Here is a 21,680-nt window from a genome sequence, read left to right as displayed (position 1 = left end):
GTGAATCATGGACAACTCTGGGTGACATAAATGATTGTGTCAATATTTCCCAACAAAGTATTTTCTGCAGTACTCCATTTACCCTACTGAAGTCTTTTGCTTCAGTATTTCTACTACTTCCTAACTTCTTCCACAAAACTTTTAAAACTTACTTTTAACTAGAAATAATTGTGAACTTTTGTAAGAGGCATTTTAAGCTTTTGGGTAGTTTTATTTCAGCAGTATATTAAAGAGCAGCTAGAGAGAGAGAAAAATAGCACCTTAACATTCATAGTTATTCTCCCTCAGTGACTTCCATGTCAAATTTATACTCTTTGTTTGTCAGGACAGGCAATTTTATATCAGTAGTGCTACTGTAGTTGAACCTGGCATCTGAAAATTAAGTTGTGTTATTCCTTCTTTGTCTTTGCTCTAACCATCCCCAGTAATAAAGCTTTGGAAATAGGAACTGAGCTATCAGTTTTACTGATGCATGAAAGAGAATGGGATGCTATACATCTTACTCCATATATATACTTTTTTAGAGCTGACACTAGTAGGATTTTGGTTTTTTGACAGTAACTAGGCAGCTATGACTCAAAAGCTACGTCTACACTTTGCGCTAGAGATCTAATTTCCAGATCAAGGAGACATACCTATACCCATAGAGGGTAGCTCTGGCAGCAGGAGGGATTAGCCACCCTGAGTACAGTCCTGTCCAACATAGCAGGCATGTAGTCAGGGCAGTTAGCCACTCACCACCATAGCTACACTTCTATTTTTAGTGTGCTAGTTCAATCAGAGCTAGCTCAGGTTTGTCTCCACAAGCTGGAATTTAGCCTCTGGCCTGAAGTGTAGACATGCCGAAAGGTACGGTCACATATCTAGGAAGAAAGAATGTCATTCACATTTACCAAATAGACACTGTATGCTGTAATTCAGCGACACTGAAAATGACTTGGGGTCATGGTAGAAAACAAGTTAAGTGTGAGTTCCCAATGTGATGCTGGCGCTACAAGGGTAAACACAATTCTCAGACACATAAGCAAGGGAATATCAAATAGGTGTAGGGAAATGATACTACCTCTGCATATGGCATTTGTGAGACTTTTACTAGAATAGTGTGTTCAGTTCTAGAGTCCACACTTCAAAAAGGATGCTGACAAACTGGAAAAGGTTCAGAAAAGAATTAAAAGAATGATCAGAGGTCTGGGAAACCTGCCTTTATAGTGAGAGACTTCAAAAAGTCAATATATTTAGTTTACCCAAGAGAAAGTTAAAGACAACTTGATAAAGGTGTACATGGGGAAGAGATTTCTGATAGTAGACGGTTCCTTAATCTACTTGAAAAGGCATAATGAGATCCAATGACTGGAAGCTGAAGTGATAAATTCAGATTAGAAATAAGGTGCACATTTTTAGCAGTGAGAGCAATTAACTATTGAAACAATTTGCTTTGGGATGTGGTGAATTCTCTGTCACTTGAAGTTTTTAAATCAAGGCTGGGTGCCTTTCTTTAAGATATGCTGTAGCTTAAACAGTCAGTATGGGCTTGGTGCAGATATTACTGAGTGAGGTTCTTTGCCCTGTGTTTAGCAGATCAGACTAGATTAGCATACTTGTCTCTTCTAGCTTTAAAAGCCACAAATCTATGAACATGGATATTTGTGAGGGTGGAGAGCTGTTTCTTTTTTGTGTAAAGCCATATTTCAGTGTCCTCAGGTGTTACCTAGTTTAAAGAAAGAAATGCAGTGTCATCTCAGGTCATCCAACATTCCTCCCCATCCAGATCCGTGCATAAAGGGAACTTTCTGCGCATGGATCTTACCCTCCTGTGCAGAAAATGGTAGGGATGTCAGCCATCTTTCTGGCACAAGTTCTCTCTCAGGCATCCTGGATATTATGGATGGTGCTCCTTGGATCTGAGGTCTCTGCAGGTGAAGGGGGCAGAGTCTGGGTGGAAGGGAGGAGAGGGTAAGCAAGGCTTGGAGATACACATTGTTCCCTTGTAACTCAGGATCCATCTGATAAGCAAGAGAGAATATATGACACTTGTACTGGGCACCTCTGAAAATCAGGCCCAAGTTTGTCTCAAGATGGACACCCAAGAACTCAGCTGCCCACAATCAGTGGCCGCTTTTTGGAAAATGTTGCTATACACGAAAAATAGAAATACTGTAATAAAAATACATACTTTAAAATATAAGTGTATTAAAATAATACTGTATCAATCACAATAGAAAAAGGGTCACACTAATGTACATGGTTATTCTGAATTATTTTAATTTCAGATTGCAGGTAGAAATATGGACTGATATTTATCCTTAAATTTGATAGTTACATTATTCATGACTAGAGATATTATAAGGAATACACACATTATATTTATATACTTTATGGTAGGATATGATTGAGGTTTTTAATTATAAACCTTCAACATTCTGATTTTTATACGTTAGTAGCTTTTCTCCTATTTTAGGAAATTTTACTTTCCATTTGTATGGAGAAGTAAAATTCTTCAGCTAATGATAGTTTATAGCTGATTCTTTATAAAAATCAAATGGCTATCCAGCTTTACTCTGAACTTGCAAATGTGTTTATGTAAATTAAAAATAGTTATGGTTAAGGACAAAGTCACAAAGTTCAGCCACCAGGTTAGCCGTGACATTATCGGGGATAGTGTTCTTGACGGCTTGTAGTCTATCTTTGTGTGGAATATTGGTGTAGAGGGCTTCTACATCCATAGTGGCCGGGATGGTGTTATCAGGAAGATCACTGATGGATTGTAGTTTCCTCAGGAAGTCGGTGTCTCGAAGGTAGCTGGGAGTGCTGGTAGCGTAGGGCCTGAGGAGGGAGTCTACATAGCCAGACAATCCTGCTGTCAGGGTGCCAATTCCTGAGATGATGGGGCGCCCAGAATTTCCAGGTTTATGGATCTTGGGTAGTAGATAGAATATCCCAGGTCGGGGTTCCAGGGGTGTGTCTGTGCGGATTTGATCTTGTGCTTTTTCAGGGAGTTTCTTGAGCAAATGCTGTTGTTAACCTATCCAACTATACCCTTAGCCCAGCAGAAGCAGCTGTCCTATCTCAGGGCCTCTCCTTCTGCCCCTCCACACCCACGAACATGATACAGTTCTGTGGTGACCTAGAATCCTATTTTCGACGTCTCCGACTCAAGGAATATTTCCAACACACCTCTGAACAACATACTAATCCACAGAGACCTCTCTACCAACACTACAAAAAGAAGGATTCTAGGTGGACTCCTCCTGAAGGTCAAGACAGCAAACTGGACTTCTACATAGAGTGCTTCCGCCGACATGCACGGGCTGAAATTTTGGAAAAGCAGCATCACTTGCCCCACAACCTCAGCTGTGCAGAACACAATGCCATCCACAGCCTCAGAAACAACTCTGACATCATAATCAAAAAGGCTGACAAAGGAGGTGCTGTTGTCATCATGAATAGGTCGGAATATGAACAAGAGGCTGCTCGGCAGCTCTCCAACACCACTTTCTACAAGCCATTACCCTCTGATCCCACTGAGAGTTACCAAAAGAAACTGATAAGAAAATGATAAACACCCATTTTTTCATGATTTGTGTGTATAAAAACAAACATCTTCTGTATTTTCCACAGTATGCATCCGATGAAGTGAGCTGTAGCTCACGAAAGCTTATGCTCAAATAAATTGGTTAGTCTCTAAGCAGCACAAGTACTGCTTTTCTATCTGTGAAGTGTTAACTTTAAGTTGACTGAGATATTTAAGAGCTTTATAGATGCAGGGTTGTTAGGGCGGGAGCTCAAAAATGATGAGTTAGACTAGTGAGTTGCCAGCACAAAGCTGTTGGTTCAGTTTCTCAGAACTATTTAACAGAGTTTAATGAGATACTGTATTTCATAATGCTCCAGGTCACTGATACCTGGGTCCAGCTAAGCTGCACCTGGGGAATTGCCACCACCAGCTCATGCTCCCCAATCCATTAGTTTGGTCTTTCATGTAGATTAGAACAGCAGTTCTCAATCGGGGATCCGCAAGCCCTTTCGCAGGGTCTGCAGAGCCCCGCAGCTGAAACCCAGTCCCCAAGCGGTGCTGAAGGGGGGGAGCCTGCCAAGCTCCCCTCTCCCCGCAACCCCCCCCCAGCTGCAGCCAGGAGCGACGTGGGGCTGAAACTTCAAGCGTTGGCGGGGGGGTGCCCCCCCAAACTGCAGTGCCTTACCGAGTGGGGTAGTCCTGGGGGCAGCTCCACCCCCACCTCCTCCTCTCCCCACGCCCCTCAGGCCCCACCCTCTGGCCAGGTCCTTGGCAGAAAGCCAGAGCCAGGCAGTGTGAGGCTGCTGCTCTTCTAGCTAGTGGTGCCATGGAATGGGAAGCCGTGGCATTCCCCCATCTGCTGTTGGTGCCCAGGGTTGCAGCTGCTCCTCAGCTCCCAACCCCCACTTTGAGTGTTCACGCAGCCAGTCAGAGCTGCTCGGGCAGCTCTGAGCCCAGCAGAGCCCTCGGGGAGTAGCCACCGGCACACAGCCCCAGACAGGTGGTGGCCTGCTGAGGTGAGTCGGGGATGGAGGTGGCGCTGCCTCCATGGACCCCACTTTGCAGAGCTGGCCAGAGCCCTGCTGACCCTTGCCCCTTGCTATCCACAAAGCATAAACAGTATGGTCAGAGGCATTGCAAGGGATGCTACCTTGTCACGGTGCCTTCTCCCTGGTTTGGAGAGACCATGTCTGTGAATGTAAGATTAGCTTATTCTCCACGGCCATTAAATCTATTGCCTCTCTTCTTAGACTGCCTATGTGGGTGACGAGTGTGATATAAACATCTGTCCACTAGGAATTAGACTTGCGACCACACACAGTAGCCAAGCATCCATAATCAGCTGGTAGTCACCACAAACCTGGAGCAAATTCACATCAGTGACTTGTGTGACTGGAGGAGAGAAAGGTATCATATATATCCCTAGAGGAAATTTTTTTTTAGAATTTTGGGGATTAACAGAGAAATTATTGACCCAGACACTCGGGTTACCCTTAACTAGAGCTGATCAAAACAGGAATCCTGGTCACCTTTAGTTAAAACCGAAGTGGTAGTTGCGCCTTTTTGCAAATTAGTTCAGGGATAACTGTTGCCTCTACATGGGGGCATTTGCAGAGTCTCTCTGTCAAGACAGGCTGGACAACTGTCCATCTCTGGATCAGGGGCAGGGAACAGGCTCTGGCTGGAGCGGAAGCAGTCTATCACAACTACCAGGCAGCTGGGCATATCCCCAACAAGGTAGCAACATTGAGCAGACTGGATTGAGGCTGCTTTTTTTTGGAGCCTGTATATGTACCTTGGGGGGGGGGCGTGTCACATAGTTACATCATTGTTTGTGGATTGGCTGAATCTTTGGGACTCATGGGTAACTGCCTTAAATGACTCATCAGAACACTCCAGCTCAGAACACTCATCACACTCTGCTTGTGCTAATCCTTAAATTGGGAGCATGAGTAATATGTGGCTACTGGCATCTCTGAATGAGAGAAAGTGTCTCGCTTCTGTGATATTTCCTCTGTGATTAGTTGTTTACTACTAAGATGTTATTCTTCATACTATTCCCAGACAAGGCGGTATTTAAAATGGAGTTAACTGTGTAATCGTCATGCCTTTTGGAAAAATTATCTTTAAAACAGTGTTGATGTCATAGAGTTTAAGCCCAGTGGGGACCACCAGACCATCTAGTCTGACCTCCTGTATATCACAGGCCACCCACACCACCCAATCTTTCTGAAACATGAGAGCTCTAGGAAATATTGACTTAGGCAACTATAAAACTTTAAACTATGTTAAGCATATGGAAATGGTGAGGTTTAAAATCCAGCATTTAATGGGAAAATGGTAATAATTTTAAGTAGAAATTACATCTAGTCTCTGTCTTGTTATCTTTACTTAGGCTTGAAAGGATTAGATTTTTGTCAGTAAGTGTCATTAAAAATCAATTTCACCATATACCAACAGAAAAAATATATTTCTGTCGATGATAATCAAAATTTACAATTAGGCAAAGTAAGAAAAATCTGCTTCAGAACTTAGAGTTTGATCTAAGGATACTTACTTTGTATATTGTAATACATGATGTTGACCATTTGTGTTTTGATGGTGAAAGCTCAACACCTAGTGTCACTAAATAATTATTTTCTGACCCCCACCCATTGTCTGACCCCCTCCATAATTTTCCACAGCAAATGAAAATTTAAATTGATTTAAAAATTTAAAATGCTTAAAAACAAACAAAATATCTGTCAATATTATATTTTAAAAAATCAAATTCTGCCAACCCTATCTTTACTCCATGTCCGTTATCAGCTAACAGCTTCTAATTAGACAAATTTAGATTAATTTTCTCCCAGACCTTCCCATTTGTCACAAATGGTATCAGCTCAGTGTTTTTGAGATTCTCTTTTAATAGGGTTAAGAAGAGGTTTAGTTACAATATTTTATGGGAAAAGTATACTTTCAGGTAGCACCAGACTTCAAATCACTTCATGTTTTGTAAACTTCAACATACAAAATGTTTTATGTATGTTGTGATACAGAGAAGCTTTGAAGGTTAGTCAGCTTCTTAGCAGTAATGGTTTTTGATTCTTGTGCAACCGAGTGTGTCATTTCTGTTTCACGAACAGAAATGTCATTTAATCAGGAGCCTGGAAGCTGAGATTTATTACACTGGATATTAAATAGAATAGACAGGGTTTTTTTTATTTTAAGCATTTTTTTCTTTCTGAAGATCACCGTATCTGTAGGACTGCAAATTGGTTAAGACAGCTAGGCTGATTGTTTGAAAGCCATTCTGAATGCTTGTGAAATTTAATAAAAGGGGCTATAGGGTGAAGTCATATTATTTGGAGACCAAAGCAGAAAACTGAATTTGAAGGAAAATTTGTTTTAGATACAAATAAAATCAATTAAAAATTTTAATGTTCTCGGTTTACAGTTAGGGCATGTCTTCATTAGACTTTTTTACTTGAGTAAACTGCTAATTAATTCAAGCTAGTTAACACCTTGTAAATCAGAGTGTGGACACTCACCAAACATTTGTTCCAGGCGACAAACATTTGTGATTTACCCTAGGCTGACCCCCAGGGTAAATCACAAATGTTTGAAGCCTGTAACAAACAAGTGGAGAATATCCAGGGTGGCCTTTATAAAAGAGTTATTTACCTTGAGTTAATTGGCAATTGATTAACTCAAGGTTAAAAAACAAAACTAAAAACTAAACCCACACCCTTTATGGGCTGAATTTATCCACTGAAGTCAATGGAATTACATTGTGGATGAATAAACCAGGTTTTAAATATGTCTAGACAAGGCCTTTCTCTAGTAGTAGCGTATTACATTACTCTGCACAAGGTAAGGCAATGGAGAAATGAGCTCATGTATGTTTTGACAAATATGTTGTGTTATGATGATCTAGTGATATATGTAATGCTGTCCACTAGCAACATATTGTTATCAGCTGCATGAAACCTTGCTATGGGTTGAATTAAAAACTTGTTCAAACTGATGTGTGAACGAGTCCTCCATTTAAGATAGTTGTAAGAGACAATTAAAGGGGCACACCTAAACAAATGCTAATTGAGTCTGCCCAGAAACTAGCACCATGCTGGGAGAGGGAAGGGTTCGACTGGGTTAGTCGATAAGATGTTATTAGGTGTGTGTGTGGAAGGATGGGGTTGGGGGAGTGGAAAAACACATAAAAAGCTCAGAAGAGAACAGAGAGAGAAGGGGAGCCAAGAAAGGGTTAGAGTTTTTCAAGGCCCAGTGTGACAAAGCCCTGGCTGGGATGATTTAGTTGGGGCTGGTTCTGCTTTGAGCAGGGGGTTGGACTAGATGACCTCTGGAGGTATCTTCCAACCCTAATCTTCTATGATTTTATGAAAGCCAAGCAGCAGCTTGCAAACACAGTGTGACCCTGGAAAAAGCTAGAAAATGAGAATGAGGTTTTGGGCCTTCTGTTGGCAAAAGAGGCTTGGGGACTATAAGCTAAGAAACTACTCCTCTTAAGTTCTTGATTCCCTCTGTGTTCAGGGACACTGGACTCTGTACATTCTTTGTAAATAAAACTGCATCAAAGAAATACCTGACTACCACAAATTTCTGATCTCAACTGGAATATCCCCAAGGCCCCGAAATGTGACCAGCCACTTGGGTCAAAAAGGGACAACAATGCTAGTCATAAAATTCCTCTTACACCTTAAGATGTTTAAAATTAAATTAATCTTCTCCAAACTTTGCTAAGAACTACTGATAGTAATGGTGTAGAATGCTGCATGCTTTCAAAAGCAAATATGCTGTCTGTTTGAATGGTCACAATCATTATGCAGCGTTTCCTGAAACAGTCTGCTAATAGCGGATGTTTTTTCTTTCATCCACCAATGTCTCTTCTGTTCTTGGAACCGTTAGATTGGTTTCATGAAAGGAAGAACATGCCTGACAAATTCACTTCAAGTCTTTCAAGCACATTATCAGGCTGGAGAAGGATGAAAGAAAAGACCTAATTTATCTGGATTTCAGGAAGGCCTTTGATGGAACAGACAACTGACTGATTTATAAAATGTCATTGCGTTATACACATAAGGAACTATTGTAATAGAGTTAAAAACTGGTCTGGAGATGAGGAATGTAGGGTATTGTGAAAGGAAGTTGTTTTGTATAGATTGAGGAGGGTTGCCGCAATGGGTAGACCACCTTTAGTTTTGTTTTTTGGGCAGGGTAAAAGTCTGTGCACAAAAAAGCATAAAAAGACAACAGTGTAAACTAACCCAAAATAAGCAGAGGCCATATTTTATATTATAGCCAATAGATTAGGAAATAATTTGAGAGAGAGATGATCATGGATGCTACTGTCTGTATACTATATTTGAATACAGTACTCCAGTGTTTCCCAGACAATATTTAAAGCTACTAATATTATAAATGATATATTCTAAAGAGTGTCTGAGAGCAATGTCACATTTGTACTCCATGTATATGAAGATGTTGTACTAATTAGAGGACTTTGTTGACTCTGGTGGGCCGAAATGTATCAGTTTTTTGTTGGTAATGCATATAACGTTCTGTCCCTGCTCTTTTGGTATTTCTCATAAACTTGTAGATTACTAAAACAAAGAGAATCCTTGGAGTTTTATAAATTGCAGAAACTTGCCTGCTCACAGTGGCCATGCTGGCAGAGTGGACAAATTACCCAGGACACAAGACACTCTTTTTGTTCTGTGTTTGTACAACACCTAGCAAAATAGGATCCTGGTCCATTAATAGGACTCCTAGGCACTACGGCACAAATAAATAATGACACACGCTTTATGCATGTATGTTCTTAAACACACAGACCTCAATTTGTAAGTGGGTTCTTCCATCTGAGGAAACGGCAAAGAGTCCATCTGAGGAGTTGTTTTAACAATATTTAAGTCCTAGCTATGGAATACAGTAGTATCATGTTTGGTTTGATTTGTGGAAGGGGGAAGGACTACTGAAATGGGGGTAAAGAAATTTTTAAGTACTTTTTGGATTGGATTGAATCTAGTGATCTGAATTTTCAGATGGCCTCAAGCTGCCTTCAAAAATTGAACCTGCATATTTTGCATACAAAAAAACTGCATTTGGTGTGCCAATATGGAAGTTACTTTGCAAATTTTCTGATTTCTTGTGGAAGATTCCTGTGGGGAAAAATATGGTAATATAATTAAAGACCTTATTTTAATGTGTATACAACAAGGGGACCAACAATTAAGGTTGCACAAGCAACCTTAATTCTGGTACTTCCTAAGTTATGAGTGATTGAATTTGCAACTATCACATTCTTCTAATGTAGCTTTTGGTATCTAATTTCTTAGGTTTTTTTTAAAAAGCGAACTGAAAAAACTACAGATTTCATCCATTGACTCCAAGATGATACATCAGCATGATTAGAACCTTTTAGATTCACAGCACAGACCTCTGCCTCTTAAGATATGAGAGTCACTGACAGCAGTAGTTGAGTGAGTATATTGATCAGCCACTAAAGGGGGATGAGATATAGTTATGAAACCTGCTGGCACAGTCTATTTGCTGACAGCAGAGGCATGCAGAGACTTGGGACTCCTGAGTTCTATTCCAGGTTCTGAGAGGAGTAACCTCTAATGGTTACAGACCACTGTTCCCTGTAATTTTTTCCATCCATGTGCAGAATGAATTTTGTTATGTGCACCAGTATCAAGGTAATGTATGGATGTGTGCCACCAGTAGAAACAAAAAACCTAGATATAATAGAAATATTTATTTTTAAAAATTTGTATAGGGATAATTACTCCAGCCAGGACAAGTTGGGCATTTTAGAACTTAAAACTCAAAGAATTAAATTTAAGCATAAGAGAGAAATAAAAATTTTGAAATGCATAGACCAGTCAAAAAACTAAAATAACACACTTTGAAAGAATAAAATTACAGAGAATATATGTGCATTGCAGGAAGTATCAAGAAGTAACAACAACAACACCATACAAGTATGTGTTGGGAGGCGAGTGTGAGAGAGAGACAGTGTGTTGTGTGTGAGAGGGAGAGAGACAATGTGGTGTGTGAAAGAGAGGGGGAGAGAGAGAGATGTGTTGTCCCTTTAAGTATGCTGCCCTTTTAAGTAGTTTGGAACTCACCAGTTTGAAGCCTGCTTGTTCAGACAAGCAGCAACCGCCAGCAAGCTTCCTCCATCCCACTCCTGAGCCCTGTCATGTCCCCGTCCCCTGCTGTGCAGAGATAGGGTACAAGGGCAAAGGAGGGGGGGAGGAGGGCACCCTGCCATCAGCATTCCCCTCCCACTCTGCTCTGCACAGCAAGCAGGAGGCTCCTGGGAGCAGCTGGCCAGGATCTCCAGGATGGCAGGCAGCGATCAATCCAGCAGGGGTCGATTTATCGCGTCTAGTCTAGACACAATAAATCGACCTCCGAGTACTCTCCCATCGACTCCTGTACTCCACCGCCGTGAGAGACACAGGTGGAGTCGATGGGGGAGCGGCAGCAGTTGATTCACTGCAGTGAAGACACCATGGTAAATCGGTCTAAGAACTTCTACTTCAGCTACATTATTTACGTAGCTGATGTTGTGTAACTTAGATCGATTTCCCTCCCCCCAGTGTAGACCAGGGCTCAGTTACAGACCTGTCTGCCCATGGCCTTCCTGCCCCACTTCCACCTTTGGCTCCTCATCCCAGCCACCCATACATGCTCTCTCCTCATCTAGTCAACCCACTGCATTTCAGTCAGGGTGCCATGCCAGCCATCTCAAGGAAAGTCCTGCAGCCCCATACTGGAGCATGCTCAGTGCAGACAGAATGTTTGGAGAATTTAGCTTTCCAACTCTAACAAGTCTCTACTGAACATGTGTCAACTGAAGTTTTCATGGGGGCAGCAAAAGGCACATCCCTGATATCAGGCCACTCTCCCTCCCCTGCCTAATTTCAAGCCTCTGTTCCAAAGCACGGAGGCTCTAGAGCATTTTAATGAAACTGTAAGAATATTTCAATATGGGCAAAACAATACATTTCCCCCTCGACTCATTCTAAGAAACCGCTGAGCACTTTTAGCTGAAATTAAAAAAAAAAAAAAAAAAAAAGGCAGCCTGAAACAGACACAAGGCATGGAAAACTTCACGCCAAGTGATTGAGCAACCTTAACTTTAGGCATAGTTACCCACATTGCCTAAACTAATGACTCCAGGTAACAGCAGAGTCCCTTCACCACAACTATTGGAGACACCTTGCTCAAAAAGGAAAGATTTGAGACAAGATGGTAATTGGGAAGAGTAGTAATTGGGAAGAGTATCAGTGTCAAGAGAGGGTTTCCTGAGAGGAGTCTGAAAGTGGCACACATAATGGAAGCTTTTACCTTATCTTCCTACTGGAGATGTTGACATTTTGCTTACAAACAATTTTTGCATAATGACTGGAGTAGGTCTGAGCAAATATGGCATGGAGAATTGTTTTGTAGTGTCATAAGGCACTCAGACGTGGAAAAGGAGCGTGCTCTGATGGATGTATGGCTAGATAGCGATTCTGCCTAGCTTTCATATTAAGTGCAGCCTGATTTATAGGAATTCCGTATATGACTGATAGGCATCTGGTATCAGTCAAAAATGCTGGCCTGCAAGAAAATAGAATAACATTTGCTGTGTTTCATTTCTCTTTCCCTACTGCCCTTTATAAGGATTCTGTGGTAGAAAGAAAGTTCCTTCATGGTGAAACTGCAGAAAAGCCAAAGCTCAGACTGTCATGTTGCATGGAAACCTATCTAATCCTAAAAATATCTTTATAGAATTGGCGCATGTAGTCCAGTGCTGTTTTACACAGATGTTTGTGGTTTCTCTATTAGTGAAACTGAATAGATTACTTATATCATTGTATCATGCTTATGTTCTATCTGCACCAGAAGACAGTTATATATGGAAATTTGGTGCAAATTTAAAAATCTTTATATGTATGTACATATACAAAGTATGTAGCACATCTGTGGAGGTGACAGCTATGTGACAAATTGGAAAGGTATGTGACAAATTCCTTTATCATACATTCTTGATAGCCTGAACTACCTTAGTCCACAAATGCATCCACAGACCCCTAAGCCGCTTCAAATGACTGCCATATTATTTTAAAAGGGAACTCCCTGCAGCAATGTTTCCATCTGTAACCCTTACCCATATGTCTGGATGGGCATATATGAGGACGGCCGGGCATAGTGTTTTTGTGAGAGTCCTGGGGGTTGTTTGGTTGGAGGAGCTCTCAGTGGAGGTTGGCTGGTAGCTTGAGTTGCTATACATTTTTTGTAACTTATGTCAAAAGTGCCTAGAGCTTTGGTCACCTTTTACAATATATTTTACGAATCAAAATAAATGTGTGTTCATGTGTATAACCATTGAACAGTGCAGAGAGAATTCCTAGAGGGACTCTCCATAACAGTGATTACTGTAGAAGTAGTTGGTTAAAAGTCAGTTGTATACTGTAAAATTTCTTAGAAGTACACTGATTGCATTTACTTAATTATTCTTGGCATTAATATAAGTAAAAGTTCATCCATAAAATACTCTGACTTTCTCAATCCACTTGAACCTTAGCCTGTTTTGGCGTAATGTTCTGAAGCTGGGAGAGATGCTTTGTGATTAGATTCTGTAATCCAAAAGGGATTACACCATTGTCTCATTCAAAGTTTCCTGCTGTTGCAATATATGTTATTTCAGAGGAATGAGAAGTAATTCCCTATCAGACTCTTGTGTAGAGATTGTTGCCAGGGAACATCATCCTGTGTTAGTGAGGCATTCTTTCACTGCTGAAGTTAAGGCATTACATCTATTAAGTCAGTTTTCAATATGTTTTTAAACTTTAAACTCAATTCACTTCAGCCAGAAGTTATATTTCCCAGGAGTGAATATTTATCTTTCCAAAACCAATTGTTGGTTAAAATGCTATGGCCATGTTAAAGTTGTGGCACAGACAATTTTTGACATTCTAGACAGTTAACATCTCCTTCAGAGCTCTTACATCTCTTCTCTAAAATCTTCTTAGTTTGCAGATCACTGATCCAGTGGACAGTAATGAACCTATGCCAATCTAGCTGCAGTATTAGTTCATGAAGTCTGCATACCAGAGACCCTCTTGACACTTTTTTTGATGGTCATTGTCACCACATGTACTGCATACCCTATCTCTAAATATGTTGGTGGATACCTTTTTCAGTTGAAATGTTTGAAAGCAATTGTCTCCTTCTCAAAGCTGTTACTCAGGCTTTGTGTAGGGTAGATTTCATCTGCAGTGTGTAGCCAACCTAAGATATTCACAGCTATAGTATATTAGAATTAAATACTTCAGTTATAAGGATCAGAAAGAACTGGATAATATTGACAAATATTTACTTATAATAATTTAAGGGTCTTCCTAAAACTCTAAACTCATACATTATTTATTTTAAAATTTCCATCTGACTAGTGTAATTATGAAACTACATTGTGCTGGAGGTTGGCACGGTGATGGGAGTAGATGGGTGGTGGTGTTTTATGTTGTGGTAGCATGCAGGGAGGGGCTCCAATCATAGACCATGGCCTCACTGTGCTTGGCATTGCAAAAACATGTTATAAAATCACTGTGTCTGCCTGGGGGACCCTACAATCTAAGTACATATTTACTAGTTACACATCCTAAAGTAAGGTTAATCATGGTTTTCATGCTTAAGAGTTTAAACTGATCACTAAAGATTACTAGGCATGCAGTGAGGGGCTAAACCTTTCACTTAGCATTAGTTATTAGTCACTAGCAGATATAGGACACCAGACTTGATTAAACCAATGGTCTGAGCCAGTATGGCAAGTACTGTGGTCCTCGATTTATGCTTGTCTTAAACTAAAAAGCAGAACTCTGAAAATCTTTAGACAACATGGGGCATATCTACCCCATGAATGCTTGTACCACAATAGGTAGAAGCACCTTGTATGACTTATCTAGTTTGATATTTTCATATAAATGTCCTTTTCTGATTGCATTTTTAGGTTGTAGTGGTCAGCGGACATCTGGACAGCTGGGATGTTGGGCAGGGAGCCATGGATGACGGTGGTGGAGCATTTATATCATGGGAAGCATTATCTCTTATTAAGGATCTTGGTAAATATTTATTTAAAGAAATGTTCTAATGTGTAAGGTTCTAAGACTCTCAGTGTAATTTTTTTTAAACTGAAGATAGTCATCAGCTCTACCATTCTGAGCACAAATAGTCACCATCCAGAAAAATATTCCTAAAGATTTCCCTCTTATGCCACCTTCTTCAGAAGACTGAACAAATTAGTCACCTTCCCAAAATAAAAAAGAGTGCATAAAGAGTGCTTTGAATATTCATAACCATCACCAAAATATAATGAAAGTTTGTAAATAAATGTATGTTAGAATAAGGACACTCTGTGATATGTATATTGTTGGCTTGACAGCTCAAATAATTAGAATACAATTTTCTAACTGTGTATGCCCCATTTAAGTGGGGGGACGGATCCATTTTGAACAGTAAAACCTACAGTCCCACTGCTGGTAAAGTGAAGGAACAACATTCATGGAGTCTGGCTATGATTGTCCTGGACACTAAGCTTTGGGAAAAATAGTAAAAAAAAATGGAGAATGAACTATTGACAGTACCCCAGAGAGAAACTCTATAGTGCTTTACAGTGTTGTTGTAGCTGTGTCAGTCCCGGGATATTAGAGAGACCAGGTGAGTGAGGTAATACCTTTTATGGGACCAACTTCTGTTGGTCAGAAAGACAAGCTTTTGAGCTACATGGAGCTCTTCCTCTGGTCTGGGAAAGATACTTAGGCACTACAAAGTTTTGTTGACAAAAGTCCGCTTTCATCGACAAAACAGTGGAGTTGTACACACTGCAATGTTCCTTCTGCCAACAAAATTCTCCTGCTTTGCCGACAAAATAAAATGAGAGGCATAGAGCTTTTTGCGGCAAAGTTGTATCAACAAAGTGTCCATGTAGACACTCTGCTTGGGGATGTCGCTATAATTGGCCTCCAGGAGGTGTCCCACAATGCCCATCCTGACCACTCTGGTCAACAGTTTGAACTTGGCTGCCCCACAGTCAGGTATGCAGGCATCAGCGCCCCTGCCCCTGTACCCCACTTAAAGGCCCAGGAATTTTTGAAATTCCACTTCCTGTTTGCTCAGTGTGGACAGCTCACATTGCATCTTCCCTGCTAACCATGGTGGCTCCACACAGCAAGTGCTCTCCCGCTTGGAGCACACCTGAGTTGTTGGATCTGCTGGCACTGTGGAGAGAGGAGGCTGTGCAATCCCAGCTCTTCTCCAGCTGTAGGAACTTCAATACCTACAGTCAGCTTTTTCTTGCTTGTTGGATACGGGTTAGGAACGGGACACGCATCAGTGCCATGCAAACATATCGGACCTACCCACAGTGCACTGCTCTCTGTCAGTGCTAGAGTATCAACTGTGGACATGCTCCACCAACAAAAGGAGTGTTGTGTGAACATGCACAGGTGTTGTAATTATACCAGTTTTTGATTGTCTGCTTAACTTGCCTTGACAAAACTCTGTAGTGTAGGCAAAGCCTTAGTATCAGCTAAATGCACGATCAAACAGATAGTTTAACATAAGTAGTTTGAACATATTCTAAGGGACCATTCACGGTGAAGTGTTAACACCTCTGTAGTCATAGGACAAAGAGGGGAGTGAGTGGTTACAGATTGTTGTAATAAGCCATAAATGCAGTCTCTTTATTAAGACCATGATTTGATGCTAGCATGGGTATGTTCCAGAGAGAGTTTAATGGACAAGTGGTGGTGGTTAAAATTTTGGTGGAAATCTATGAGGGAGTTTGTCATCTGTCCAGAGGATGAAAATATCATCGACATATCTCAGGTATATCGTTAGTTTTGTGGTGCATTTTTCCAGAAATCCTTCTACAAGGTGGCCCACGAAGCAGCTGGCATATTGGGGAGCCATCCTAGTACAAAAGTGTTTGTTGTTGAATGTAAAATTGTTGAGAGTGAGGATAAAATGGATGAGTTTGGTGATGTGTTTGGGGTGGATTTCTGAGGCTTGTCCATTGTCTTTTAAATATTTGAGGCAGGCAGCGATGCTGTAATTGTGAGGAATGTTGGTGCATAGAGAAGTGACATCCATGGTGGCAAGGATAGGATGGTGTTCTGAGGGAGGTTGTTTATGTTGCAGAATTTGTGGAGGAAGTCAGTTGTGTCCTGGAAGAAGCTAGCCCTTTGTGTGATGACTGGTTTGAGGGTGTGTGGTGGGGGTGCTTTACTCACTGCTAGGATGGAGCCTCCTCTTAGCTGTCCTGGGGATTAGCAACGCCCCTTTCTGCGGTTGCACCCCATCTCTCTGCCTCTCTCTCTGTCTGCAGCCCCTCTTTCGCTCCAGGAGCTGCTGCTGCCTCTTCGTGACTTGGCCCTCTGGCCAGGTCACTCAGAGGTTTCCCCTTCCGGGGTATAACAGTCTCTTAAGAACAGATTCAGGCAGTTTTCCTCTGGTGCGGGAACTCAGACCCATCCTCTACTCTGAGTTCCAGCTCAGAGTCCCTCTAATCAGCAGCCAATGTCTATTCCCTCCTGGACCTTGCTGCCACTTTCCCTGAGCCTTGCCTACATGTCTGGCTTCCTCCCCGCTCTGGGTTTACCAGCCTTCCAACTCCTTCCTTCCAGGGAGTAACTGTAGGCTACCTGCTTCTGTGTAAGGGACCGGGGTGTAGGTGGTCAGGCCTAGCAGAAACAGCTGGGCTGAGGTCTGCCCCCCCAGCGATGGGAGTTTTTGGGCAGGAGTTGGAGGAATTGCAAGGCCAGGTCCCATAAACAAGAGTCAGGGTCAGAGTCAGGACGGGGTCGGAGATCAGAGGCAGTACCATCTTAGAATCGATAGGCAGGAATCAGGGTCAGAGACAGGCTGAAGTCAGAGAGTGGATATCAGAGACAGTACGGGGCTAGAATTGGAGGCAGGAGTCTGGATTGAAGTCAGGCTGAAGGGAGAGACTGGAGACCAGGCAAAGTCTGGCATTGCAGCAAGCCAAGGTCTGTATGACTGCCCACACAACTTCCTGGAGTAACCCCTGTGGTTAAGTAGGGACACTTGACCAGTCAGAGGGCCGCAGGGTACTGACACTCTGGGTCTTGTGGGCGGTACTTCCTGCAGTGCCTACTTTCCACAGTGCTCCCTGGCTGTCCTTCTGCATGGCCTTCCTGTGGCACTGCATGAATGTCAGACATCCCAGGCTCTGCAGATCAGGGTTGTAGTTCCTGGGTTCTTACACTCTGTAGTTTCCAAACACACACCCCTTTCCCCCAGGGAGTGACTGGAGCGTACTTCTCTGCTGCCTCCATCTGTTATCAGCTCCCAGACTTTATCAAAGCCCCACCTGTTCCCTCACAGGTGGGCTTCTTTGTAATCAAGGCTCTCTACTCAGCCTCAGTCTTCCTCATTTGCTGCCTAATTGGGTGATTGGGCCCACCTGGCCTAATTTAGCCCTCTCAGGACTAGTGTGGGGAGTATATCCCATCACAGAATGGTTTCTATGAGTCCTAGTATTCCTTCAGTAAGAGTGTTGTCGCCCGATATAATGGGTCGCTTGGGTTCCCTTGTCTGTGTATCTTGGGAAGCATGTAGAAGGTCACTGGGGTGGGCTTGTGGGGGATGAGGTAGTAGAGTTTCTCCTGGAATTGTTTGGGAAGGATTTGGTGATATCCTTAAATTCCTTGGTAAATTGTGGTGTGGGGTCTTCTTTGAGTTCTTTATAGTAGGTGGTGTGGGAGACTTATTGGTTGGCTGCATTCACGCAGTCATCATGGTTGAGGACTACAATGGTGCCCCCTTTGTTTGCTGGTTTGATCGCTGTCTGGTGGTTAGATTTCAGGGACTGTAGAGCTGTCCTCTTGGAGGTGGTTTTATTTTTTCAGCAGGAGAGAGCTCAACAAAGAGCAGCTACACTGTATATCTCACAGCGACAAGGCGTTAGCAGCACAGCTGTGCCACTGTAAGCTGTGCCGTGTAGACATAGCCTGACTCTTAAGCATTCTTCCCAAACCTGAGGCAGAGCTCTGCGTAGCCTGAAAGTTTGTCTCTATCAGCAGCAGAAATTGGGCCAATAAAAGATATTATCTCGCCCACCTTGTAACCCTATAGTGCTGTCATTTATAAAAGATGGTGTTTCTGTGCTTTGAAAACTGACATTCCGCTACAACAGAAGTTCTGAGTGCAAAGAAAAGGAAATTATGAAAGTAGCCGTGCCCATGGGTACTCATCTGAAAAAGTGACTCCAAAATGGTGTCTGTAGTTCCACCATTCAAGATGCTTGAAAACAAAACAATACAAAATCCCCTTTGCTGAAATGCCCTTACACTACTTCAATCAGGTTCAGTCTCAGAACTGTTGGAAATGTGTTTGTTGTCAGATTCAGAAAGTGTTGTTTAGTTTTATGTATGTGCCTCACTTGCAAAAGGATGGTACTTTAGGATTCGCTCAAAGTTGGCCCATAAAAGGTCTATAGCATCACAACTGTGAAAACTAGCTTGTGTAAAATACTTCTGCATTTTGGCCCTAATTCAGCAGACAACTTAAGCATCTTCTACCGTTCTTATTCAGGGGTCTAAGTCCCAAGTTAAGTCCTTAAGTGTTTTGTTTATCTGGGGCTCTAACCATCAGATTGTGTGTACTCTCTGTATAGTGCAGCTTTAAGTAATGGGGGGAGAAGGATGTTAAGTGTTCTCTTATGCTATTAGCCACTCATAAACTACAACGATGACAAGTGCCAGACACTTCAATAAATAAATAAGCGCATCTTTCCTTTTGCTTATTTGAAACCTTTCTCTCTTGTTTTCCTGGCCGCAGAAAGAAGATTTAAATAGAGTAAAGTCTGTGACTAAAAGTAATTTAGCTTATGGCTTTGGGGATTTTTTGTTTTTGATTTTGTTTTTTGGGGAGAAGGAGGGGTAAAATCATTTTCAGTTTTTCTATGGGGGAATTCTTAGTTACTTTCAAATTGTTTTTTGTCATCTTTTGTTTGATTCTTGAAAAATCATGTATAGTCCCTCCCCTTCGTCCCACCCCAAATTATAACCCCAAGTTTCTTATTTGCTGACTTTGCCCTTTAGAGTGTACTGTTTTGTATCTGCTAAGGGCAAGTTCTTAGTGACGTCGTATAACTTTTGTTCAGTAGGTTTCCTTTCATGCAAGAATGAAATGCATTGCTCACTCCTTGTTGAAATATTTGATTTCCTCGGGTAGTAGGTTGGATGGCATTTTTGTTTACTGTAAAACCTGTGGCAAAGTCCTATTTTTCTCAGTCGGGAATTATTAGAGTCTTTGCTGGTGACCTCTGTTCTGGTTTGCCATTACATAAGTTCTTGTTACACCAACATAGTGTGCATTTGATCTTCCCATGCTGGTTTGTTAATGCAAGATTTACAAATTCAGATGCACAGAACAGAATATTCCACAATAAATGACAGCAAAATTCTATATGCATAAATTATGTGACAAATAAATTATTGAACCAAGCTGAGCTTTGTTTAGAATGAAACACACAGAATATGGTTTAACTTTGGGGCTAGCTATAGAACAGTGAGTTCAAACACTACCTTTTGAACCATGAAGACCTGCCTTCATATCCAGCTTGGATCCCAATGAAATGAGTTTGTGATCTCAGTCTAGTCCAGAGAGGATATAAAAGCACTGCGTAATTTGACTTGTCTGTTTGCACATGCATAAGTTCTGTTGCTTACTGTAGAGTCCTAATGTGCTGTCTTGGTTCTCTCTCTAGATAGAGAAAGCTACATCTCAGCATTGCTTTGTTGTTTTTTTGTAAATTATCATATGTATGAGTATAAAAACTAGCTTTCCAATACCAATGGCAAAGTGAGACTGTTTTAAAGGGAGGTGAGCATTTTGGGTTATGAATTTTAGAATAATTGATTGATTGTTTATATAATGGAGCTGTCGTACACTGTTGATTCTGTTAAAATGAGGCACTTTCATTGACTCTATTACAAAGTTGTTTGAGTAATAACACTATGTATACTTTTCCATTGATCTAACAGAACCTAGCCATGATACAGCTGTGGTCTTGCATCTGCTGTTGTCACTAATTATATGTGCTAGCTATGGGAAGGCTCTGTATTTATAAAGAAATTCTCAGCTGTTCATTGTGTATGTGTGTTTGGCTGATTTGCTTGTTAGCTCCAGTTGGTCTTTTTATTTTTTGGTTTTGGGGTTTTTCTGAGGGAAGGGGAAGGTGGAAGGACTGGTAAAACTGAAACAGTTGAGTTATCAAATTCCTGAGGGTAAGATTAAAAAAGATGCTTAGAGAATGGCCAAAGGACCAATGTAAAGTAGTTGTGAATCCACTGGCCTCACACAAATATTGAAAGAAAATCATATCAGTTTGTAAACAATTTCCTAAATTTAAAAAAAGGCTAGCTTCATAACAAAATAGTTGAGTGAGCTCTAAGTATGAGGTTAAGTGCTGTATGTCATATCCTTGAAGCAGCTTTAACTGTATATATTTTCTGAAAGTATTTGCTAAGTAAACCAGGTATCTCTGCACCTCTTAACAAGAGCCCATGAAATAATAAAATTTATCTGTCAAGTATTTTTATGGCCCCTATCTCCACAGTATCTGAGTGCCTCACAACCTTTAATGTATTTATTTCCTCACAGCACCCTGTGCAGCAGAGCAGTACTGTTATCCCCATTTTACAGATTGGGAGCTGAGGCACAGAGAGGCTAAGTGACCTGCTCAAAGTCATATAGGAAGTGTGTAGCAGAGGTAGGAACGGAAACCAGATCTCTTTATTTTGTGCAGTTACTGGTCAGGTGGAACAAGTTTGGGAACCACTGATATACACAATAAAGAAAGAAAATATCGACTTTAAAGGGTGTACTGCATACTGTCTTACATATGAGCATGGGCTTACACAAGGAAACTAAATAGGATCCATGGCAGATAGCTGTAGGTGAATACCAATTTCAGAGTGAACTGCATGCAATTTAATACAACCATATTACTCCATGTGCTGTCCTGTGCTCCCACAATCACTCACAGTAGTAGTTATATTTACTCCTGGGGGAATTCTTCACCAAGAAATTAGAAATTATGCGTAGAATATTATAAAATTCTGCATATTTTATTTGTCAAAATAAC

At 41.3% G+C, this 21,680-nt stretch overlaps 1 protein-coding gene across 2 annotated transcripts in view; it reads left to right on the top strand.

Annotated features, from left to right (window-relative positions):
- Positions 1–21,680, top strand: part of CPQ (carboxypeptidase Q) — a 246,820-nt gene that overhangs the window by 144,751 nt on the left and 80,389 nt on the right. For both annotated transcript variants that reach the window (XM_074944062.1, XM_074944063.1), the window contains exon 5: positions 14,520–14,631. In XM_074944062.1, coding sequence (XP_074800163.1) covers positions 14,520–14,631 — 112 coding nt within the window. The remainder of the gene's footprint in view (positions 1–14,519; positions 14,632–21,680) is intronic.

Source organism: Natator depressus, chromosome 2 (genome assembly GCF_965152275.1).
Source record: "Natator depressus isolate rNatDep1 chromosome 2, rNatDep2.hap1, whole genome shotgun sequence".
Taxonomy (NCBI): domain Eukaryota; kingdom Metazoa; phylum Chordata; order Testudines; family Cheloniidae; genus Natator; species Natator depressus.
This window is presented reverse-complemented; position numbering and strand designations above follow the sequence as displayed.